This window comes from Colletotrichum higginsianum, chromosome 2, assembly GCF_001672515.1.
Source record: "Colletotrichum higginsianum IMI 349063 chromosome 2, whole genome shotgun sequence".
Classification (NCBI taxonomy): Eukaryota; Fungi; Ascomycota; class Sordariomycetes; order Glomerellales; family Glomerellaceae; genus Colletotrichum; species Colletotrichum higginsianum.
Genome location: NC_030955.1, coordinates 5,124,544 through 5,146,593, shown reverse-complemented (window position 1 = coordinate 5,146,593; position 22,050 = coordinate 5,124,544). Strand labels below are relative to the sequence as shown.

General features: G+C 56.6%; 7 protein-coding genes across 7 annotated transcripts; 4 read left to right on the top strand and 3 right to left on the bottom strand.

The window, feature by feature from the left end:
• Nucleotides 1–103: 103 nt before the first annotated feature.
• Nucleotides 104–1,685, bottom strand: CH63R_03262 (uncharacterized protein; the record flags this gene model as incomplete). Its single annotated transcript, XM_018298237.1, has 2 exons — nt 104–1,015; nt 1,362–1,685. The coding sequence occupies 2 exons, from the start codon at nt 1,683–1,685 to the stop codon at nt 104–106; spliced, it is 1,236 nt and encodes a 411-aa protein (XP_018163053.1).
• Nucleotides 1,686–3,856: 2,171 nt separating this feature from the next.
• On the top strand, nt 3,857–5,634 carry CH63R_03261 (uncharacterized protein; the record flags this gene model as incomplete). The annotated part of the gene is made up of 2 exons (XM_018298236.1): nt 3,857–4,166; nt 4,271–5,634. 2 exons carry the CDS (start codon nt 3,857–3,859, stop codon nt 5,632–5,634), a joined length of 1,674 nt encoding a protein of 557 aa, XP_018163052.1.
• Nucleotides 5,635–5,758: 124 nt separating this feature from the next.
• On the bottom strand, nt 5,759–7,922 carry CH63R_03260 (Nacht domain protein; the record flags this gene model as incomplete). Its single annotated transcript, XM_018298235.1, has 4 exons — nt 5,759–5,937; nt 6,007–7,411; nt 7,480–7,768; nt 7,867–7,922. The coding sequence occupies 4 exons, from the start codon at nt 7,920–7,922 to the stop codon at nt 5,759–5,761; spliced, it is 1,929 nt and encodes a 642-aa protein (XP_018163051.1).
• Nucleotides 7,923–8,507: 585 nt separating this feature from the next.
• Nucleotides 8,508–11,324, top strand: CH63R_03259 (AAA family ATPase; the record flags this gene model as incomplete). The annotated part of the gene is made up of 2 exons (XM_018298234.1): nt 8,508–8,645; nt 8,700–11,324. 2 exons carry the CDS (start codon nt 8,508–8,510, stop codon nt 11,322–11,324), a joined length of 2,763 nt encoding a protein of 920 aa, XP_018163050.1.
• An 819-nt stretch (nt 11,325–12,143) lies between these two features.
• CH63R_03258 (chromo domain-containing protein) lies at nt 12,144–13,847 on the top strand (the record flags this gene model as incomplete). The annotated part of the gene is made up of 2 exons (XM_018298233.1): nt 12,144–12,906; nt 12,970–13,847. The coding sequence occupies 2 exons, from the start codon at nt 12,144–12,146 to the stop codon at nt 13,845–13,847; spliced, it is 1,641 nt and encodes a 546-aa protein (XP_018163049.1).
• A 1,032-nt stretch (nt 13,848–14,879) lies between these two features.
• On the bottom strand, nt 14,880–16,160 carry CH63R_03257 (Nacht and wd40 domain protein; the record flags this gene model as incomplete). Its single annotated transcript, XM_018298232.1, has 1 exon — nt 14,880–16,160. One exon carries the CDS (start codon nt 16,158–16,160, stop codon nt 14,880–14,882), a length of 1,281 nt encoding a protein of 426 aa, XP_018163048.1.
• Nucleotides 16,161–20,129: 3,969 nt separating this feature from the next.
• On the top strand, nt 20,130–21,922 carry CH63R_03256 (Major facilitator superfamily transporter; the record flags this gene model as incomplete). The annotated part of the gene is made up of 4 exons (XM_018298231.1): nt 20,130–20,266; nt 20,344–20,471; nt 20,546–21,576; nt 21,662–21,922. The coding sequence occupies 4 exons, from the start codon at nt 20,130–20,132 to the stop codon at nt 21,920–21,922; spliced, it is 1,557 nt and encodes a 518-aa protein (XP_018163047.1).
• Between the last annotated feature and the right edge of the window lie 128 nt (nt 21,923–22,050).

Genomic DNA, 22,050 nt, shown 5'->3' with positions numbered 1-22,050 from the left:
CCTAAGCATACTAAAACAAAACACAAGCAGCCTCTATGGCCGCTGTTCCGAGAAAAGCCCTCTCCCCTCCCTAAAAGAAGACGTCTATCAGACTGTCCACGTCTCACCTCCCAAAGAGACTAAACCGCAGCTTCCCCTTCCTCGGCACCGAGCTGTGCCCACTCATCGGCCGGTCGTCGTAGCTCATGATGCTCGAGGCCGGCCTGGGCACTGTTCTCGGCGGGCTGTTATTGTACAACTGCTGCTGTTGCTGCTGCTGCAGCTGTGCCGGCGCCGGCTGCGGCGGGTGGAAGTCCCCGCGCAGCGCCCTCTCGACGTCGAGGTGCTGGCGCTCGTACTCGTCGTGCTTGGCCTTTGCGTCGATGAAGCGCTGCTCCGTCTGCCGGCGGCGCTCCTGCAGCACGCGCAGCTCCTCGTCCAGCTGCGCCATCTGGCCCTGCGCGTCCTCCATCAGGTTGTGATACTGGAGCATCTTGCGCTGCAGCGGCTCGAGCACGCTCTTGGAGATGCTGGGGCTCTGGATGCGGCTGATGTCGTCGCCGAGGCCGCCGCCGGGGGGCGAGGGCGGGCGCAGGCCGCCGGGGTTCGGGACCTGGTGCTGTTGCTGGTGCTGCGAGGCGACGCGGGGCGGCGTGAGGGACGTATCCGGGACGCCGCGGGGGGACGCGCCGCCGCTCATCTGGGGCACGGAGGAGGAGGGCAGCGCTTCCGAGGATGCCGGGGCGGCGCGGCTCCCCGTGGACGACTGGCGGCGGGCGTGGCGCTCCGTGCGACGGCGAGAGTAGCCGCTGCTTGCGCCGGGGCCGACGACACCGGCGGCCGCTGCCGCCTCTCTCGTTGCGGGGCTCCATTCGTCCGGGTTCTCGCCGACGTAGGGCGGGAGCTGCGACTGGACGGGCGGCGGCTGGGAGCGGCGGTTCTGCGAGGCGTTGGCCATGGACGGCGGACCGCTCCGGGGACCTGCGGCGCGGGGTTGGTTGGCGCGGGCGACGGGGCCTGTTGGGACGACTCGCTGCTGCATTGGGCGGTCAGATCATGTGCGCTCTGACGAGGTATGTTGTTTTGTGTCAAGTGCAAAGTGTGCGGGAGGGGAAGGGAGAGGTTGTGTTTGGGTGGTCTCATAAGAGGCTTGGGTGAGTGAGTGAGTGAGTGGCTGGGGTGAGTGGCTGGGCGATTGAGAAAGTGGGAGTGAGAGTGAAAAGTGAAAGTGAGTGTGAGAGTGAGTGCTTGTTTGCGTTGAGGACTTCCAAATGGGAGAGGCTGGCTGGCTAGCTGGCTGGCGCCGGTGCGTGTTTCGCCCAACATTGCTTTTTCCCCCTGCGAGTCTTGACTTTTGGCAGCATTCATCCGTCCGTACTCACCTGTTGATGGGGTGCCTGCGCGAGCACGGCGTCATGCAACGCGGCGTCCGAGTTCGGTGTCCGCGGGCCCTCACCGCCTCCTCCTCCACCTCCACCTCCGGCAGTGGTGAAGCGGGAGTCGTCGTCGAGCGAGGGCGAGCGAGGTCTTCGGTAGCGGCCGCCTCTCGTTCCCTCCCGCGGCTGGCGCGAAGAAGCGTCGCTGGCCGGGTCGTACTGCTGGCCGTATTCGACAAAGTCGCCGGGGAACATTGGCGGCGAGCCGCCCTGTTGGTGGTGGTGCTGTTGCTGCTGCTGCTGCTGCTGCTGCTGGATTCCCATGGCCATGATGGCGAACGAAACGGGGTCGACGTCCCTTGCGCCGTCGTCGATCTTGGGCGGCGGAATCGTGGTCGATGGTCGGCCCCCGGAGGTGCGCGGATGGGCGGCGGGTTGTCGTTGACTTTTGAAGGGTCGAGATGAGAGAGAGAGAGGATTATGGATATGGATGGATACAAAGTAGCAGCCGTTTGAAGTTTCACTCAGCGACAAGCCGCAAAGTAATGAGCCGTTGGGAGAGCCGTTGGAGCCGTTGGAGCCGTTGGAAGTCTGAAGACGAGACTAACGAAAAACAGAGGAAGAAGCACAGAGACACAACATTCCACAGAGCCAGAGTGTTTGTTCACTACCCGTCTGTCCACGGACTTTCATCAGGGTCAATTATTTTTTAAAAACCTGCTGGTTGAGATTCCGAGTGGCTGGGAGACACTAACAATTCCGTTTACCCACTCAAATCGCACCACATTTTATTACGTGCAGCAGGACGGATAATACAGAAGGGGAGGGGGGGATTGCATGTTCAACGACAATTGCAGTGGCTGGGGAAAGTCGGGAACCGGGCTTCTTTGACAGGGTGAGCCAAGCCGCCCACTAATTCCCCCAAATCGACGTGCCATTGACTGGAGGCCCGTCCAAGTGGTCCCAGCCTCCGATTTTGACGGCTCGGTGGTGTGGAGTTGGTTGGGTTGTAGTCTGCCAACGTCGCCCACACACACAGACGATAGGCCACTCTCAGGGGTTGTATTCACACTGAAAAACATGCTCTGTAATCCGTCCTTCGGCCTTGCGGGCAACAACAAACGCGGGACGGGTGGGATGGGGTTGGTTGCTGGGCGTTACTCGGCGTTGCTGGAGTTTCTGGGAGCTACTTTGACCAGTACAAAGGACAGAGATACCCTACCTGTCTGTACCTTACTAGGAGTTGCCATGTGTCCGTCCTCCATGTCGCGGGGGTGTCCCGGGAAGTGGAGGAGGGAGCAGAGGGCTCTGGCCAACTACATCACAAACACAGACATGGACAAACGCAGAGGGTAAAAATAGAACACTAGGGCATATGGGGGAGAGCCGGATCACCTACCTACCTACCTGTCTTGTCGTTGTCTGTCTTATCTCGAGGCGTTTTTCTCTCTGGCTTTACCACGCACGACGTCCGCTCTCGATGAGCCTCCCCCGCTTGAATCGTAGTATCCGTACTAAGCGTGCCCGTGGATCAATTAAGTAGGGTTCGTTACTGATCGATACCCACGTTGTAGCGCACGTACACGGGGCTATCGACGGATGCTCCCGCCTTATCCATCGGGTCCGGCTCTTGCTTGCATCATCCTTATGAACGAACGCCTTCCCGTCTTCGTCGTTCGTCCCAGCAGGGGACGGCAGCACTGCTCGTCCTGGATGGAATCAACTTTACAGCATGTGTCAACATTGGAAAACAAACGTGAGAGGGCCGGTCTTCATTCGGCATCGACAAATGCACTTCCTGGGTAAGGAGATTGCCGGTTAACTAACCCCCCACGGAGAGTTGGGTGGGAGAAACATGGAAGTCCATTGTTAACCAGGCAATGGGCGACCTCGTAGACATACACATGAAACGATGCATCAGGCCACTCAAGACGGCATCTTGATCTGTTGATCTCGTCCTCATTAGAACCAATACGCGCTGGTGTTTTCCAAACGCAATGTTTTCACCACTCCATCTGCTGTTGGTCGGGCCTCGCAATCAGGGCCTGCAGACGGTTGGTCATGCAGCGCCTTCGCAACGTGGATCGCAGCCAGCCACTGGGACCACTCCAAACTTTTCTGAGCTGCAGCCCATGATGCTTGAACAGGACGACTCGGGGTCACGATTACGGGCTCGCATCGATTCGAGAGGGGAAGTGTAGCACTGCAGGTGCAGAAAAGAGCCCAGCAGGCTCTTGTCACTGGCCTCCCGTCACTGGTCTCCCGCATTCAATACGCACCAACATGTACGCCAGCTCTATTCCCCCTTGGATATTCTGTTCAATTGGCCCCAGGTGCTTCATCAAGATTCACGGTGAAATGAAGTTTGACAATTATTGGTCGACGCCAGAAATGTCTTGACTCTTAAGTGCGAAGCTTCCCGGTCCAGCCGGACTGGCACCTCGCCGTCTAGGTAGCCAGCGACTTCAAGTCAATCTGCATCTCCGCAAGAGAACCCCGGAATGCCGCCTTGGTGGGATGAAGACGGCGAGCGTGCGTTCCACGAGGCCGTTTTCAAACTGAGCAGTCTGAGGCAGACGCCCTGCCCGGACGTCTACTACAGACAGAAGCCTCGAACAGACCCGCGATCCCCCGGCTACATCTTGAGTCTCCAAGACGAACTGCAGCTGGCCGACCACATCGCCTTCCTCGCCCATGACTGCGAGGGTCCACTGCCCATCGCTGCAGTCTGCATCGAGGAACAACAGGATCATCCGGGACTACGCGTCCGACTGGCCCGGAACCATCTAAGGAGCCCCGACGACGTCCGAGGTATCGGGCAACTACTCGGGGTTCTGCAAGATTGTGCACACAAAGGCTTGTTCTCGAGATCACCACGCTGGCGCTCTCGATGTTGTCTGACTTTTTAAGAAAAGCGCTCAGCAGACCCGGCGACGCACGAGACCGGCTGTTCGCCCACGTGCTGAAGATCAGCCAGCAGCGGATCCTCCAGAGGTTGGCGCCGCGCTGGTGCCCGCCGCCTCCTCACTGGACTCCGAAGCAGAAACAGCAGGGAACCTCGCTGTGCCACCGTCTGAAGACGAGGTTGCTTCCCGAACTCGGAAAACACGGGAGGAGACTGGGTCCGATCAGGTCCAAGGTTGATCATGTTGTGAAGGTGCTCGAGCAGCTGGACAAAGATCGAGGCGGCCGCAACCTCGATCAATGCATCAGAGCCGCGGTGGAGAGCTGCGCCTTCGCGTCCAAGGGCACAGCGGAGAGATCTCTCGAGTCGCAGCTCGGGCTGGTGTTCGATGCGCTCTCCGAACCCGGGCGGAAAGCTGTTGCCCAGATCGACAAGGTCGCCAGATACCTCATCCTCTGCGACGACTTGTCCAAGCTACTGACCCGGAGGGCGTATTCTGGAATCTTGCAACACATCACGCTCGAACCTCTCCTTTCGCCTCCCAAATCCCGGCCGAAAGGGGCCGAGAAGAGTTGCCACGTCCACGCCGAGGTCCAGCTCTTGTTGTACTACGAGCAGCACCCGTGCGTGCCGCCGCCCCGCTTCATCGGCTGCAGCAAGTCGGCCTGTTTCCTGTGCGACCTGCTCATCCGACGGCGCGGGGGGTTCGGGATCTCCTTTTCCCATCAGCGGATCTATCCGCAATGGACGGTGACGAACGTGACCTGGATGAGCGAGGTACAGGCCGAGGCCTGGCGAAACATCACCCGCGAGATGACAAGAGAGCTCCAGGCTCTGATCCGGCGGTTCGTCGATGACCAAGGCACCCCCTTGGACGCCCCAATCGAATCGAGAGCATGTCTTCCACTCTCTTCCGTCGCCAGTTCGGTACCGATACCTGGTGTTGTCTCCAATCCCTATGAAGCAATCCCTGCAGGAGAGGCCCCGCTGAGTCTGTCAGAGCCACATGTTCCAGCTCAGCCTTCGGTGGACAACCGCCTCCCTTTGGGAACGGGATCCAAAATCTCTCTGCTGGAGCTTTTCGACGATGATCTACCGCTTTCATACGAGGTTTCGAAGAACTTTCCCGGTATCCAATTCGTGTCTAGGCGGCTGAACGTAACGTTCGAATTCGATCGGACGTTTTCGGGGGCAATGTCTCTCAAGCCGGCAGCCGAGGCGGGTGCAACCATTCGGAGATACGACGTCGTTCATGACTTGAAAGGGGACGATGTCAAAGTGTCGGCAATACAGGGTGATGAGGCGTTGGACTTTGCGTTGCAAGTGGGAGGGATCGACGTGCTTTATGTTGTGTTAACATGGGACTTGGTGTAAGCATATGGACAGCCGTGTAGTTTTGATTGCCTTTTAAACTTGGAACGTTGGAGTTTTCGACCTTATTCTTTCTGACTCTTGACAATCGAAATCATGGGGTTTTTGCCTGGCGCAAACATAGTCGTTAAGCGCACGCCGTCTGCACGCCGTACTCCCAGATCGCCACCCCAACCTTTTGCAAGTAAGAACCAGGCAGTAGGAAGCAAACCTTTCCATCTACCAGTAGACGTAAAGAATCAGTGATGGTAGGCAAATGCTGATACGACATCTTCTGTAGCGTCATGGAGGAGCTTCCAATAAGGCCTGGTCACCTTAAGCGTCTACCTCTCTCCAGCCGATGCCGCCGATATAAAGAGCTTTGTGTCGTCAAACGCGGGAGATTGAGTCCGTCCACGTTTCCAGGGCTTTCAGCGCCTCCGCCACGCCGCGACAGCCTTGTCAGGACGGTTTGAGGCTGTCGCCCCCGTCCCACCGTCACGACTGCGCCCTTGCAGTTTTCATTGAATGAGCCTCTGAGCAATGAGGGGCCGGAGCTTACAAGGATGACTTTGACGACAGTCTCGGCATCTCGGTCTGAAAGCTTGGCAAACAGACTGAAAAAGACGGCGGGCCAGCCCCCATCGCTAGTACTGCGGCCGGCTTGGCTCATGATGTCAGCATCCAGTACCACGTATAGTTGTGGCAGGCCGCAGAGAACCGCGGTCAGGATATCGATCCAGGCTTCCTCCGATCTCGCATCTGCGAGAGACTTCAGGCGCGATGCGAGGGCCACGTCGTTATGGATAGCTTTGTTCATCATGATAACTTGCGAGACGAGGTATTTCATCATGTCGATGGAGGATAACGTGCGGTCCGGCGTCGTGTCTTCCGTTTCAGTAACGATCGTCTTCAACGCCCAGACAACCGCAATCCCAGACTCGCGTAGGACGGCGATGGACTGGGCGCAGAACCACTGAAGGTGGAAGCGCATCTTTTTCGTCCCGTTCACGACGACTAAGGAGGACGCGATGGCCGCGTTCCACTGCTGGATCTCATCTTGGAGCCAAAATGGCGGACCTCGCGCAGAAGGTCTCGCGCGGCGCATGTTTGCAAGAAAGAGGGATGTCTGGTAAGCCTTCATCGGATTCGGTAGTTGGGGTACGGCAATGACGTTCAGGGCCGTGGCCACTTGAGTCGGTGATAGCTGATGGCGCAGGTGTACATTCGCACTTTCATGGATGACCCGCGTATCGATCCTGTTGGCCGTGATCTCGAGCACGATTTGAGTGAGACACTCCTGAATACTACCCTGGACGCCCTGGATCAGCCGTTGGAGTCCAGCAAGCGCGTCTGACTGCTCGCCCCTGGCGTCCGCCACGGCGGTCGCGATTTGTCGCAGCATCGTCCCATGGCCATTCACACTGGACTGCAACGCCTCTTGAGCTTGGGATTGTTGGAGGATACCCAGGTGCATATCCCGCTGTTCCGCTTGGCTGCTTGTCAACGCCGCATCGGACATGCTACGAGAGAGAGACGAGATGGTGAGCAGGATGTCGTCGTAGCGAAGCTCAGTCGGCCTCGTGATGGCATGCACCACGTGCATGAACTTGCTCTCTTGGTACCAGCGGAGCGCGCGGACGAGGAATCTGAGAATGTTGGCATGGATCGCAACGACGATTTTCCTGACGTGCGGGAGCGGGTAGAGTCGTAACGTCAGATCGGCCGTCGGGATGAGGTCCGCAATCTGAACAAGGCCTTCCGACAGGCGAGTGATGACCTTTTGATGGTTCACGACGCCCTACGACAATATGCATTTAAATCAATGACTGTTTCCAGAAGAATATGTGCGGAGCTAGCGGTACTGACCACGAAGAAGAACTTCATCGCACCCCATACTAACGCAGTGTATTCGGGATGGTGCGACACGACGACGTCCACGATGCCGCCATAGTGATGTATCTTCTCGGAAAGGCTAGTGAGTGCCTCCGTGGCCTTGGAGTTACCCTTACGACCTTTGTATTGTTGTCGTGCATCGTCGACAGCGGCGAGAACCGCTTCAATGTTGCCGTACTTTGATTCGACAATCCATTTCAGCTTCTCTGGGTCGTTGGAGAGCTCGGACGAGAATTCACGGAGGGCATTTTGGAAGATGGTTCTATTGATCTACCTGTTAGACCGTTCTGAGGGGATGATGACGAAGTCAAACATCAATGCTGTAGGCATGACACGTTCTCGGGGGTCGGTCTAACTTACAAATCTGGAGTTACTGAGTACCAGGCAGCTAGATCAATCGTTGCTCGATCTGCCATTTTGCGAAGTTTGGGTATAAGATCTGGAGATCCTAGTATCAATGAATGGCGAGGGGAGGCCAAGTTCGATCTGACTGTAGCACCTACTTGACATACGGATGCGAGATGCCTGCCTAAATGCCTGCTATGTAGTGGTATATGCCTTGCCAGTCTGCCCCGCGCCCAGCCTGATTGCTTCGCCCTCATGGGCAGGGTAGGATGCAGCATTCTGCCCGTTCATGCACAGCTTCCAGTCTCCCAAGCCCAATCATTCAAGGCTGTCGCCACTGCTGTCATACGCCAATCATCGCAAACCACATGGTCCTGTTTACCCAGCCTCCTTTACCCCGCGATTTCTCAACTCAAAGAGATCTTGTCACCGGTGAGCGTCGGCTGGGCTGGGGTCAGGCTTCTTCTTCCTCCCCCTCCTCTAGGAGGCCATTTCACCCACGGAGCTGTCCTTCTTGTCTTTTACTGACGGACTGTTCACCAAGGAACAGAATCTCGTTCAACCATCTTTCCTCGCTCTCGCTGCCCACTGCCTCAATCGACCTCGCATAGAGAGGCGAAAACGTTCCTTGTGATTACAGGCTCCCTAGTTACGCAATGATGGAGCAAACGAAGCGAGGCACGCCGAAGATGAACAATGACGGTTCAACGCTAACTGAATGGCCACCGATACCGCAGGAGCTGCGGCGGCAACCTTCAGCTCGGCCGTTCAACGGACAGAAGCAGAATAGCACGGTGCGAATCAACCAACGAGCCGCAAATGATGGCATGCACTTACGTTAATATTAGAATAAATACGTTGAACCTACTATTTCGGAAGATAGAACACGGGGCAGCGAATTCGACAAAAGTGGCGAAATCTGGGCTGTCGTGAGATCATCCACGCCACCGAAAGACAACTCCGACGATCCATCATTCGATCTTATTGATCTTTCACTCGCCCCAGTGGCAAACCGAGACCGGCCACCGACACCCTCGATTCAGCGCAACAAACAAGAAATGCCCATGCATCAACGAACATATAAATACCAAGTTCCCGAAACCAATTCCCCGGTGCGAAATAGGCCCGCGGGATTAGACATGCGACCTATGGAAGCTTCGGCAGAACCCAGCGGACCGAGAGCATACTCTGATACTCACCAATCTTTTCCAGGCCGCGTTCTCAATCTGCAGAATGCTGAATATGGAGAATTCTCTGGGCATCTCACTGTATCTCTATCTCAGATTGCAGATCATTTAGGGATCCCCGAGGACTCGGCTTCCAGCCTAGACGCCATGCAGTCCTATATTTCGGTCTTGAAGAGCCATGCCAACATGCCCCCCGAACGGCCGAAAGAATCACGACCTCTGACAATCCACCGCGTGTTTGAAGACTCAAGGGAGTCTCATCGAACTTACCTCGATCCTCCACAGTGGATCGAGGGCGTCTTGATGGGGGCTTCTCCGATATCAAACGTTCAAGCATACCTGGCAAAACACCCAGAAGTGTGCTTCATCATATGTCGTTACTATGCGGGCACTTCTCAGCTCACAAATAACAAAGATACGGATGCCCATGGCAACCTCATGGTGCAGCATATTTCGGAATCGATTGTCCCTGTCGAAGGTCATCTGGTATCAGCCACGAGAAAATTCGCTATCTTTTCCGCCAGCACCGACTCATCCGCTACTTTCACTGGTGATGGGTGTGATAATGATGATGAGTGGGACAATGGCAGTTCGGCTTGGGAGTTCTCAAATGGCTGGCTTGAGAATGACACGATCGCACTCTCTTACCCCTACTTGTCATTCTACCATGCCCGGGGCGGTTCCATGGATGCCTTCGCGAAGAAGCTTTCCGTCAACGAGCTGAGGCAGTTCCAACGGGTGACTGACTATATCCTCGGAGAACACGAGGCCGAGTACTCAACTGTTGATGCTCTAGTAGCGAGGTCCAAAATAAGGAAAGAGTTTCTGCATTACCTATTCCGGCCTGGGATTGTTGTGGTAGAAGGTCGAGGCGCAGAAGCCCGAGGGTATACCTCCACTTCCTGGCTTGAACATTCGAGCGAGCCCGAAACGCCGGCCAAAGCTCTGTCAGAAACCCATCCCGATGGAAGTCTTGAGATTGATGCTTGGCACTGGGACTTTGACGGTCACTTCTCAAAAACGAAGACTAAGCTCAAAATCGAAATCAAGAACACACATGACCAACAGGAAAAGAACATAAACGGCCTGAGCCTTCGCCCCTTGAAGTATGTGGACCGTGAGACGCGGAAGAGGCTACGGATCAGGGGAGAGTGGGTTTGGAAGTGTCGCCAGCAGCGAATCATCGCCTACCGAGATGCCAGCGAGAAAAGCCATCATACTGTTGATGAACGACACATGATTGATATGAAAACATATCAAGAGCTTCACAGTAACCATTCCGGCCTCCGAGTCTCAAGCTTGATCGGACCTGAACAGTTGAAATCAGAAGACCCGCCGGACGAAACTTTCGTCTACTTGGTCCCTTTGTCAATGACAGGTTTCAATCTCAAGACGAAAAAATGGACCGATCTCTCCATCGATCGGTTTTCGGAGGTCCAGTGGAATACCGGCGCATTCGAGAGTCTTGTCATCAGCGGAAAGATGAAACGCCTAATCCAAGCCCTCATAACGAACCAAATCGAGGCGGAACATTCAACCGATATCATCAGTGGCAAAGGCAACGGGATCATTATGCTTCTTCACGGCGGCCCAGGGACGGGTAAGACCCTAACAGCAGAGAGCGTAGCCGAGATTGCAAGAAAGCCACTGTACCCTGTCACTTGCGGTGATATAGGTACAGAGCCGCGCGAGGTGGAGAAGTATCTCGAATCGGTTCTCCACCTAGGTAAGACCTGGGGGTGTGTGGTTTTACTAGACGAGGCCGACGTCTTTCTCGAACAGCGCAGCCTTGAGGATCTCAAGCGGAACGCTCTGGTTTCCGTTTTTCTCCGGGTCCTTGAATACTACGACGGCATCCTGATACTTACAAGCAACCGAGTCGGGACGTTTGATGAAGCTTTCAAGTCGCGAATTCAACTCGCGATTCACTATACTAATCTGACAACGCACCAACGGACGATGATTTGGGGCAACTTTTTCCGACGCCTGAAGGACATGAGTGACGAGGACATTGACTTTGTGGATCTCGAGGACCACGTGGAGGATTTGGCCCGACACAAGATGAACGGGCGTGAGATTCGCAATGTGATCACGACGGCACGGCAGGTTGTCAGGTGGGAAAGAAAGCAGCAGAAGGAGCCGTCTTTCTCGCTGACCTACAAAGTGATGGACGAGGTTATCGAGACGTCTCGCAAATTCGACAGCTACATCGAGAAGCTGAATATGGGAATGAGCCATGACGAGCTGGCTGAAAACGAGGGACTGCGGTTGGCAAAAGAGGCATGATGGACGACGAGTCCAACAGTGCTGCAAGGACCGCGTTCACAATTCATTGGTCACTTATCGGTAGTTGAAGTTTTTCCAGAATACCAATAGGCCTAAGGGTCTGCGTGCCTACTAAGCGTGACATGGCGAGGTTCCATGACCACATGAAGGATGGATCGTGGATGTAACTTGAGCCATCACCGTAATGAATAAAGTAACAAGTTTGCCATTGACCCGCTCGACTCATGTCACTCCCGCGTACCTTCCTTCCTGCCGGCACCGTTCGGTCTCCGACCCGCAGCGAAAGGGGATCGGTGGATGTCACGTGTGGCTGGATACCGGGCCACCAGTCAAGCGAGCCAATAGTGAACGCGTTTGGCACCATCGCAGAATCGAAGGTTCTACCGCGTCGCGGTCTCCATCTTACGTCAGCGACCGCATCAGCGAAGAGCCACAGCTCCAGAGGGGCCAAAGCTCCTCCAGCGCGCGACTCAGGAAGCTGCTGACCCGGGAACCTGGGACGACCACATCCCTCTTTGGATTCTTCACGTTTCCCACGCCTCCCGCGCGCCTCTATCGCTTTCATCTCCAAGGCAAGAGACTTGGCCCATTTACCTCCCGTCGCATCGTCTGGCAGTAGAAAGGAAATTTGCCTTCAATCGATCTCTCGCATCGCGTCCTTGCCCACCCCCGGCCGCTTCCACAAAAGTAAAAAAAAAAAACCCCCCCCGGCAACTCTCTCTGGCTTGGCCGGCGCAGAAGCCACCCCCCGTCTCCCCACGACATCCGAGATCGCGCAAACACGTTTCTGAACCATCAGACAGAATCTGCCCATCCATCATGGCTCACTTCGGCGAATCAACCGCGCCATCAAACGGCACACAACCAGCCAAATTGTCCCAGACCACATTGAAGAACAGCTCCCTCAACTTCCTATCCTCCACCTCCAAACCCCCCGGTTCGCAATTGCCGCAACCGAGCAGGCGCGTCAAGACCCTCGCCGCCATTGGCGCCGCTCGACCCGATGCGTCGCGGTCCCATTCGCCGCCCTCCCAGCTGCTGTCCCCGCATAACCCTGAAAGCCCTTCGCGGAGCAAGGCCTTGAGCGACACGGCCGGCGAAGACTTGAACGTCGTTGATCGCAGCACTCCCGCCGATACCATTTCTGCCGCCCCCACCGCTGTCATGGAGGTGCCTGTAGAAATCGCCGAGCCCTCGGCGTCGACGGCGCCTGCAAGAGCCACTCCTGAGGTAGAAGCACCCTCGTCTACCCGGGAACCCAGCGTACCGCGTTCTGGGTCTGGCGTCCTCTCGTCTGTCCGGAACACCTTCAACTCTGCTGTTCACAACTTCACGGCACAGCGCACTGGTACCACTACCGTTACCACCTCGATCGAGAAGACGATTATCAGCCGGAAGCTCAGCAAAGAGCCCGAATCTGACAACACACCTCTTCCTGACGACAAGGAAGTCGAAAACAACATCGATGCTGCCAACGGCACCGAACCCAATGATACCTTGGTCCAAGTTGGCAACCAGCTCGAGACGGAGGTGGCGGAAGAGGAGATCCGCGCTACAAGCCCCGTGAAAAAGGCCGCCCAAGGTAAGGAATAACATCCCCCCTTCCCCCGTCCGGTAATCGAACAATGGCATTGACCCGGCACAGTGGCCTCTCCGGCTGCGGACGATAACGAAATCAATGTTGCTACTGCCAATGCAGCTGACGACGCAGATGATGCCAATGCAGCTGACGACGCAGATGATGCCAATGCAGCTGACAACGCAGATACTGTCAAAGCTGCCGACAACGCAAATACTGTCAAAGCTGCTGCGCCTACCCAAGATGCTACCCCCGACACCGCTGCCGATGAAGACGAGGACGAGGAAGTGGATGACCCCAAGCAGGGAATTTTCGTGCTTGACAAGATTATTGGACATCGCCGCGACCCCAAGGACAAGACCCTTTTCCAGATGCAAGTCAGATGGAAGAACGACGAACCGACTTGGGAGCCGGAGCAGAACATCCAAGAGGACGCCGAGGAGGCCCTTTTCGAATACTGGGATAGCGTCGAGGGCGGCCGGTTAGGCGCCATGGCCGACAAGAACCTCTGGCATGTGCTGAGGGTCGAGAAGCACAAGAAGAAACCCTCGGGTGCCATCCACCTCCTCATCTGCTGGGTCGGAACGCCCGATCGGTCGTGGGAGCCTGAGAGCCAAGTGAAGGTGTACGCCCACCAACACCTCGAGGACTACTGGAAGGCACAGGGCGGACGCGAAAAGCACATCAAGGCATCCGTCGTGCCCGCCAAGAGGGGCCGCGGTCGCCCCCGTAAGAACCCCCTTCCTACCGCCGAGGACAAGCCCGTGGGCAGGCCGGGTCGGAAGCCAAAGCGTGACGCGACGGAGGCCGGACTAGTGGAAGAAGCCGGGGTCGTCGAAGAGGCGGTCGCTTCCGAGAACAAGGCCGAAAAGGCCCAGAACATTGACGAGGAGCCCCCCAAGAAGCGCGGCCGCGGTCGTCCCCGCAAGAACCCCGTGTCGTGAGCTCCCTGTCGCGCTAACGTGTATCATTTTGGCAACGTCCGCCATCCTGGGGATGTTATTTGGCTTACTTGCCCCGAAAAATAGGGGCAGAGACAGAGCGGCGTTGATGCTTCCTGTTTTTCGTTAGACGGACCCTGCTCGTTACCCGGTTGACATGGATGACCCGGGCCGGGATGTGTGACTTTGTTGGGCGGGCTGGGGATCTTGTACCATACGTTCTCATCGTGTTCCATCTTTTTCCTTGCGGCTTGTTGGCGTGTCTTTCTACGGCTTTGAATACTAGGACGAGGTTGGTTTTTTTCTCTCTTCATTTTTCATTTTATCGTTTGTTACTGTACTGGTCCGAAGACACAAGATTTGGATCGGATGGGACCGTGACGCCCCGTCACTGGATATCACGGCTGGGAGCCGGTCATGCGCGGCGGCTGAAGGCAAGGGCCGGCGCGCCCATCGGCACATCGCAGACATCTGCAGTCGGCTTACCTCTCGTACGTCATTCTTGGCCATAGTCTTCCCTTTCCGGTAGATGTTCTGTTTGCTCGAGCTTTCTATCCCGGCCGCTGAAAGGATTGGAGGCGGCGCGTGGCAGCATCCGTTGCTTAGAACGCGGCGAGAATGACTACATGTAGTGATCGTTTCCGTCACATTTTTGCCACTCCGAACTAGGCCTACATCGACAGAAGTCATGGTAGTGGGCAGTGGTGATGTGTCACGTGAAAACGAGGCACGGCAGACTTTTGTATATAGTTCTCGCGAAGAGCGATGCGCAAATATTAGCCAGAATGTGACGTGACGGCGAAAAAAAAAAAGATAACAAAAAAGAATTAGCTATACTGTGACGCCTTTTCCGGACGTGCGGCCGTGACCCAGGTAGATATCATTCATAAAATCCCCAGAAATAAAAGCGGTATCATTGAGAGAACGTGTCAAGAACATAAAGTCGTAAAATCTCCTCCCCCCCCCCCCAGGTGCTCCAATCAGATAATCTCTAACGCCATGCCTTTCATTAGACGTGTCGGCTGCGACGGTCGACTACCGTCCCGGCGGTGCATAGTCCTGAGGGTTATAGCTGTAGGCCTGGTAGGCCTGGTAGGCCTGGGGGCCGTTGACCCGGTGCCTCGACGCCTCCATCGCCTTGGTGGGGTTCCCGCGGTGCTCCTCCTGCGTCTCGGGGTGCGTGGGCAGCTCGGACGAGAAGCCCTTGTGGTCGAGCGAGGGGCTTGCGAAGCCGCTGCTCGCCTCGGACGACGCCATGCTCGTCGGGCGCGAGCTCTGCTGCGAGGGGCTCCGCTGGCCTTGGGACCAGCGCCAGGAGTTGGGGTCAGGCGACAGCTGGGACTGCTGCGACATGGAGTCGCGGTCGGGGTGCAGGCCGGGCGACGGCTGCGGGTTGTTGGACTGCTGCTGCTGCTGCTGCTGCTGCTGCGGGTTCGGGTGGTAAAAGTTGCCCGGTAATTCGGCAACGAAGGCCGTCTGTGGCGCGCTCTGGTGCGTGTGGGACTGCAGCTCGGCCGACTGGCTGTACTGGTGGCCGTACTGGTGGCCATAGCCGCCCTGCGATCCAGGTCTGAGGTTCTGCTGCGCCGACACGGGTCTCGGCACGTGGTAGGCGTTGGTGGGAGAGTACGACTCGGGTCTCGGACTGCCGTCGGGGCGCTGGTGGCGCAAGGTGGGGGAGCGCATCCCGGACTGGGCGGCCGTGTTGGTGCGATCGGCCGGGTTGAAGGTCTTGAGCTTGCCGTCCTCGAACATGGCCTGCAGCACGCCGGCATCGAGCAGCTCGGCCTTCTTGATGATGCGCGACACCATCTCCTTGCTCGCGGCCTTCTGTTGGGTCTTGACGAAGGCGACCATGGTGACGTTGCAGCGGATCTCAATGTCCTCGCGCAGGTAGAGGCCGTCGGCGGGGACTCCGAGGCCGGACATGCCGATCTCGGGGGGCTGCGGGGGTTCGATGCCGGGCTGGTTGCCGTCGATGCGGTACTTGATGCGGATGTCGATGTTCATGGGCGCGTAGGTGTGGGTCTGCAGGCCCCAGGGCATGTCGTGGAAGCAGCCGTTGAAGCTGATCTTGCCGGAGCCCATCTTGCCGATGCCGGGGATGTACTGGATGCGCTGGCTGATCTCGTACCAGGTCGAGTAGTACTCGTCCGAGGCGGCATCGCGAGGCGCCTTGATGGGCTTGTGGTCGAGGACGAGGGGGTTGAGGGTGATGACCTCGGAGTGGGAGTGCAGGATGTCGATGGCGAGCTGGCGGGGGATGAAGCCGGGAATTGGCGTGATGGTCGTGTACACCTCCTTCTTGCGAAGCATCTTGTCGGGTGCGGAGGCGCAGTCTTCGAGCCCTCACAGTGTCTGTTTTTTTTTTATCTCGGATCTCGCTGTGACTCGTTACGCGGGGGGCGTGTGTGGTGTTGTATTGGGGCGGTCGTCAGGTCGGAGCCGCGATAGGGCGGTGATGGTGGGGTTGCAAGGCGTCAATGGTGCAGGTGGTTGGTCGAGATGCTGTCATATCAGATGGCGAGAAAACAAAGAGAGTGAGAGAGAGGGAGGAAGAATGAGTCGGAGATGGGAAGAGACAAGAAGGGATGTGAAGGAACAAAAAAAAAGGTGAGATTACAATGCTGACAATGACGAAGACTGCTGACGAAAGAACGGCGCGAAGGATGGCGAAGAGCCGTTCGTCTGCTTGAGCCAAGCCCATGGCGGAGGCGGCGGCGGCGGTCACAGCCCCTCGGGACAGGACGCTTCCACTCGCTAGCCCCGAATTCAACGGTGAGATGGAGGAAGTATAAAAAAATAAAAATAACGAAGGGAAGAAAAAGCTTGGGTCGCGAGCAAACCAAACACAGCCAACAGCAGCAGTCTGCAGCACAGCACCTGCAGAGCACAGGTCGGGATGCAGCTCGTAGCGCATTGGGATAGATAAGAGGGGACACGGGTAGAGGGGGTGCAAGGGTTGTCGGTGTCTCATGTCATCAGGCGCATGGGTACAGAGAATCCGCCTCTGGAGAGGAGGTGAAAGTACCTGGGAATAATTCAAGTACCTACCCGCTTTCGCCTCGATCTCATTGCATCGTATATGGTCTCTGGTATTAGGGGCGCACAGTTAATGAAGCCCAAATCCTGAATCGAGCCTTCGTTATCTTTACTGCTCAGGACCAATTCACCACTGTGTAGGTACCTACCTGACTTGGGAAGTCCGTTTAGTACTTTCAGTGCACTAGGACCACCGATCCTGGTCTAAGCGAAGCCAAAGGATAGCTAGAGCGGTGCCGATTAAGTGGACCAGCCAATCCCCGTAGACATTATGCTGACTGATCCAGCTTACATAACGCTCCGAGTACGCCATGACACCTCTGATTCGTGCCAATTACCTGAGGCCCACTGTGATGCGATCTTCCTCCCACTGTCTCTGGTTGTTGACCCTGGATCAAACACAACACATACAGAATACAACCCGCCTGACAGGTTACGACAGAAGTTGACAGAGGCTTCCGAGACACGCCCAGGAGTTGGCAATGGCACCCAAGCTCCCCCTAGCTACCCTGTTGTTGGATTTGCTCAACACCCCTCGGCCATCCGTGGACGTTGACGGCTTTTCCCGGGGTCACGACACCTCCTGATCGACCAAGATCTTCGGCTTTCCCAAGTGTCCTGGGCGTCCCAGCTCAGGGTCTGAGACGATGGCCATGTCCGGAGACGACCTGACGGGCCCCGATCGTCCCCCTTCGGCCCCCCGGGCCAAGGCATCAAAGAGCTCCAGGTTCCACCAGCACGGCACCATGCATCATAGGCCGCCCGCCATCAAAGTTTGGGCCGTTGAACTATGGAAGAGGGCGCCGGGGTGAGGCAGCGGCCGTTTCCGCCGCAAACGCCACATCGCAAAGTTACCATTCCGGTGGTGTGCCTTTCCTTTGTGCCCTTTCCGACCTCAAGCTTGTTCTGCTTGTTCGGGAGCTTGGCTCTCTCGCGTCTTCTTGACTTTTGGCGTCGCGATCATCCGGTTGTCGTCGTAAAGGCCCTCGTCTGCCCACTGCCTGCCAACTGACAGTACCGGCGATTTTGAGGACTGGAGTGTCGCCTAGTCACCCAATCTTACATGTTGCCTTCCAATGATAACTGGAGGCATGCCGTCGACAATGACGGGCAACCCATCTGGCACACTTACCATCGGCGGACCGTCTATAGAGTGGAATGAGAACTCTTGCTGGCATCGCTTGCCAACTGGACGGTCTTTCGGGACGCGGCTCTTAAATCCACGAGATCGGTTCTTTTCGAGTTTAACCGAGGTAAAACACACTTCCGGGACCGCTTCGCGGCAGTTGGAAACGCTGTTATGCCCTGGCAGATTTCGTCGACCTTGGTAATCACAGTCTGACGTCTCCAGGCTCCGTCCCTCTCGGCCGACAGACAGTACGATCATTCTGGATTTACCGGCCGCAGAAGCCGCGCGCATCGCCAAGAACCTTCCTGTCGCTCAACCCTTCTCGGCCAAGCAGAGGGGTGGCTGGCTGAGGGTATCACCTCTTCACTGAATCGCGGATGTTCAAGTCCTCTATGTCCAATGGCAACCATCGCCGCGAAACCCAAACGCGGTGTCGTACTTGGATTAACGATGTCCAGTTCATCAAAGCCACTCACTCACCTTATGTATCTTGACCCTTGAGTTTTTGGGATCATCAGCCTTCGTACCCAATGGGTCGATGATCGATGGCATGATTCGCCGCCCCTGTCGCTGCCTTCCCGGCAGTTACCTACGTCGCGGCTCAGCAATTCCTTGCTATCATCGCACATATTCAAGCGCCTTAGGGCTGTGCCAGAACCGATGGTTTTCTGGCCTGCACCGCCTTCGGGGTAACCGAACATTGGATGACACGGAGGGAATCTGGCCGGCTTTCCAGAGAGCTAAGCCTTGGAAGCACGTTCCCATCTACTGCTACAGTTTTAACATCAGACAAAACCACCTCTCATCTTTGGCAAGCCGGCACGGCGGCTTCACTTCGTAATCGAAATCGCACAGAAAGGAACCAACCACTGGTGTCCGGCCCTCACAATGACTCTCTGCCAGCAAGGCTCATGATGTGCCCCGAGTTCCAACTGCGCGGCTCTAAGCTTTGGGCAGACTCAACTGACCTCATGGCGGCCGGCAGCAACGCTTGCTTTACTTGATCAACCAATGCCATCGTCTCGTCATCAGTCAGTGACAAGCCTTTCTCCGTTCCGTGCATTCCGCAACTGTCGGGTTCTCGGAACCATCAGCAAGCGAAACCAACCACGTACGGATAGCGCCACGTCAACCCCCATGGGCAGTTCACGCTAGCGATTCAACCTCACTTGCCGATCCCACTTGCCGAAGTCAAGATGCTCCAGCTTCCTTGGCGGCATCGAAACACCCCTCGAGATTGCAACTGAGCTGGCCTAATTGGCCTTTTCAAGCCAGCTGAGCCAGGGCATTTAATCGGGGCACGTGGAGCTTGTGACGAACCAAGTGGAGGCTTTCCCCGGGATTGCGGGGGCGGAAGAGCGCGGAGAATCTGGGGGAGACACAGCGGCTAAGCGGAAGCGGAGGCGGAGGCGGACGAGGTTGAGAGATTGCTTCTTGTCGTACAAAGTGTTCTCCAAGGTTGTCGACTGAGTCTCTCAATTTCGGAATTCGACTTCACGAGCGAGGACCCAAGGATGTCTGGCATGCTTTCGCCGAGGCTGATCTCCCGTTGCAATCGATGGCCACGACTCTCGGCATGATGGACGTCTTTGATACCACCCAGTCCACATTTGGAGGAGAAGAGCCCCCAATCTTGTCGAGGTGCGATGCATCCAGTACAACCTTGCTGACGGGGTATCATTCCTTACCCCGCAGGGAATTCCACTTGGAAGGGTACCCAAAGACGACAAGGAGGGTGCGGCAATGCCAAAGCTGCAGCAGGTTTCCCCCCCCCACCAATTTGGCTGCCCGGCATGCTTGAGAGTATCGAAGCAAAGCTAGGGACATGATTCGGCATTTCAGCCGGGGTCCTGACTGCACCATGTAGTGCTGACCTTTTGAATTTAAATAGATGGCCATCGTCGTCGTCGTTGTCATGGTCAGATAGTGGACCTCGTCACCTCGTTCTCTGATCAGTAGGGGCCGACTTCAACGACTTCAGCGACATAACTCGTGGCCTGGAAGGGGAAACGTCGGGCTTTTCTTCAACACTCCGCCGAGGGCGCCTGCAACATTTTAACCTCTTTGAACCCAATCCCTCTTCGTCACTTGAACCCAGGGGAGTTCGTTCTGCCATGTCTTCCACCGAGAAAGACGTGCCCCAGGGCACCCATATCGAGGGCGCGGCTGCTGAGGACCACTCCATTAGCGCTGCCCCTGTCCACGACGGGATTCACAACGCAGCTGGAAAGGGCCAGGTCGCAACAGACAAGTAGAGGCCCCTTTTAACCCTTACAATCATTCAAACAGCTTACTAGTGGTCGGAAAATACTGACAAGATACCACTAGATATGGTCATCCCCTCGTCGAATTCGACCCTGTAGCTGTCCGCAAACTTCGTTGGAAGCTTGATTTGTACACCATCCCTACAGTGGCCCTACTGTACCTCTTCTGCTTCATCGATCGTGCCAACATTGGTAAGCCGAGCGCCGAAGCCTTCTACTTGCCCCCTTTGACCTCTGTCCCAATCTCTCTAACACCCACATCCCAGGAAACGCCAGAATCGCCGGCCTCGACAAGGACCTTGGTCTCCAGGGATACGACTACAATATCATCCTCTCCACTTTCTACGTCTCATACATCATCTTCGAGATCCCTGCCACGGTCGCTTGCAAGTGGATGGGCCCCGGCTGGTTCCTGCCCGTCACCACGCTCCTGTTCGGTATCGTCTCTATCGCCACGGCCTTCGTGCACAACCGCGCCGCCATCTGTGGCGTGCGCTTCCTGCTCGGCATCTTCGAGGCCGGCATGTTGCCCGGCATCGCCTACTACCTCTCCCGGTGGTACCAGCGCGCCGAGCTGACGTTCCGTCTGTCGCTGTACATGGTCATGGCGCCCCTCGCCGGCGCGTTCGGTGGTCTTCTGGCCTCGGCCATCCTCACCCTTGATTCTTTCGGTAGCCTTCACCGCTGGCGCATGATCTTCGCCATTGAGGGAATCGTCACCATCATCCTGGCCCTCATCTCCTTCGTCACCCTCACCGACCGCCCTGAGACGGCGCGTTGGCTGACGCAGGAGGAGAAGGACCTCTGCATCGCCCGCGTCAAGTCGGAGCGCGTGGGCGCCACCGAGGTCATCGACAAGATCGACAAGACGAAGCTGAAGCGCGGCATGTTCAACCCCGTCACCCTCGAGATCGCCGTCATCTTCCTGTTCAACAACATCACGGTGCAGGGCCTGGCCTTCTTCCTCCCGACCATTGTCGCCAACATTTACCCGACCTTCTCCACCGTCCAGAAACAGCTGTACAGCGTACCCCCTTATGCAGCCGGAGCCTTCTTCACCCTCGCCTTCCCCGCCCTGAGTTGGTATCTTGATAGGCGCCAAGTGCTCATCGCCCTGAGTGCGCCGATGGTCATGTGCGGATACATCATGTTCCTCGCGTCCAAGGTGGCCAGGGTCCGCTACGGAGCGACGTTCCTCATCGCCAGCTCGGCCATGGTTATGGGGCCCATGTCCAACGCCCACATTAGCGCCAACGTCGTCAGCGACACGGCGCGCAGCAGCGCCATCGGTCTCAACGTAAGTTTCTCTCTCTCTCTCTCTCTCTCTCTCTCTGCTTGATTGTCGTTCGTGGAGAGAAAAGATAACTAACACCCCCGACCAGGTCATGTTCGGCAACGTCGGCGGCCTCATCTCGACATGGAGCTACCTTGGCTGGGACGCGCCCGACTTTCACATCGGCAACGGTCTCAATCTCGGCGCCTCGAGCATGATCTTGATTCTGGCCACCGCCGCCTGGTTCTGGATGAAGTGGGACAACAAGCGCCGCGACGACCTTAGCATCGAGGAGGAGTTGGCGGGCCTATCGGAGCAGGAGGTCCGAGACCTGGACTGGAAACATCCTGCTTTCCGCTGGAGGACCTGAGGGAGCGATGATGGGCAAGGATGTAGAACTGTCGTAGTTGATGTTGTTGACTAGCAGCCTATAAGGTTGCTCGCGGGGGTTAAGTTAATTTGAGCTATTACGAACATTATGATACTTGGGCTTTTTGT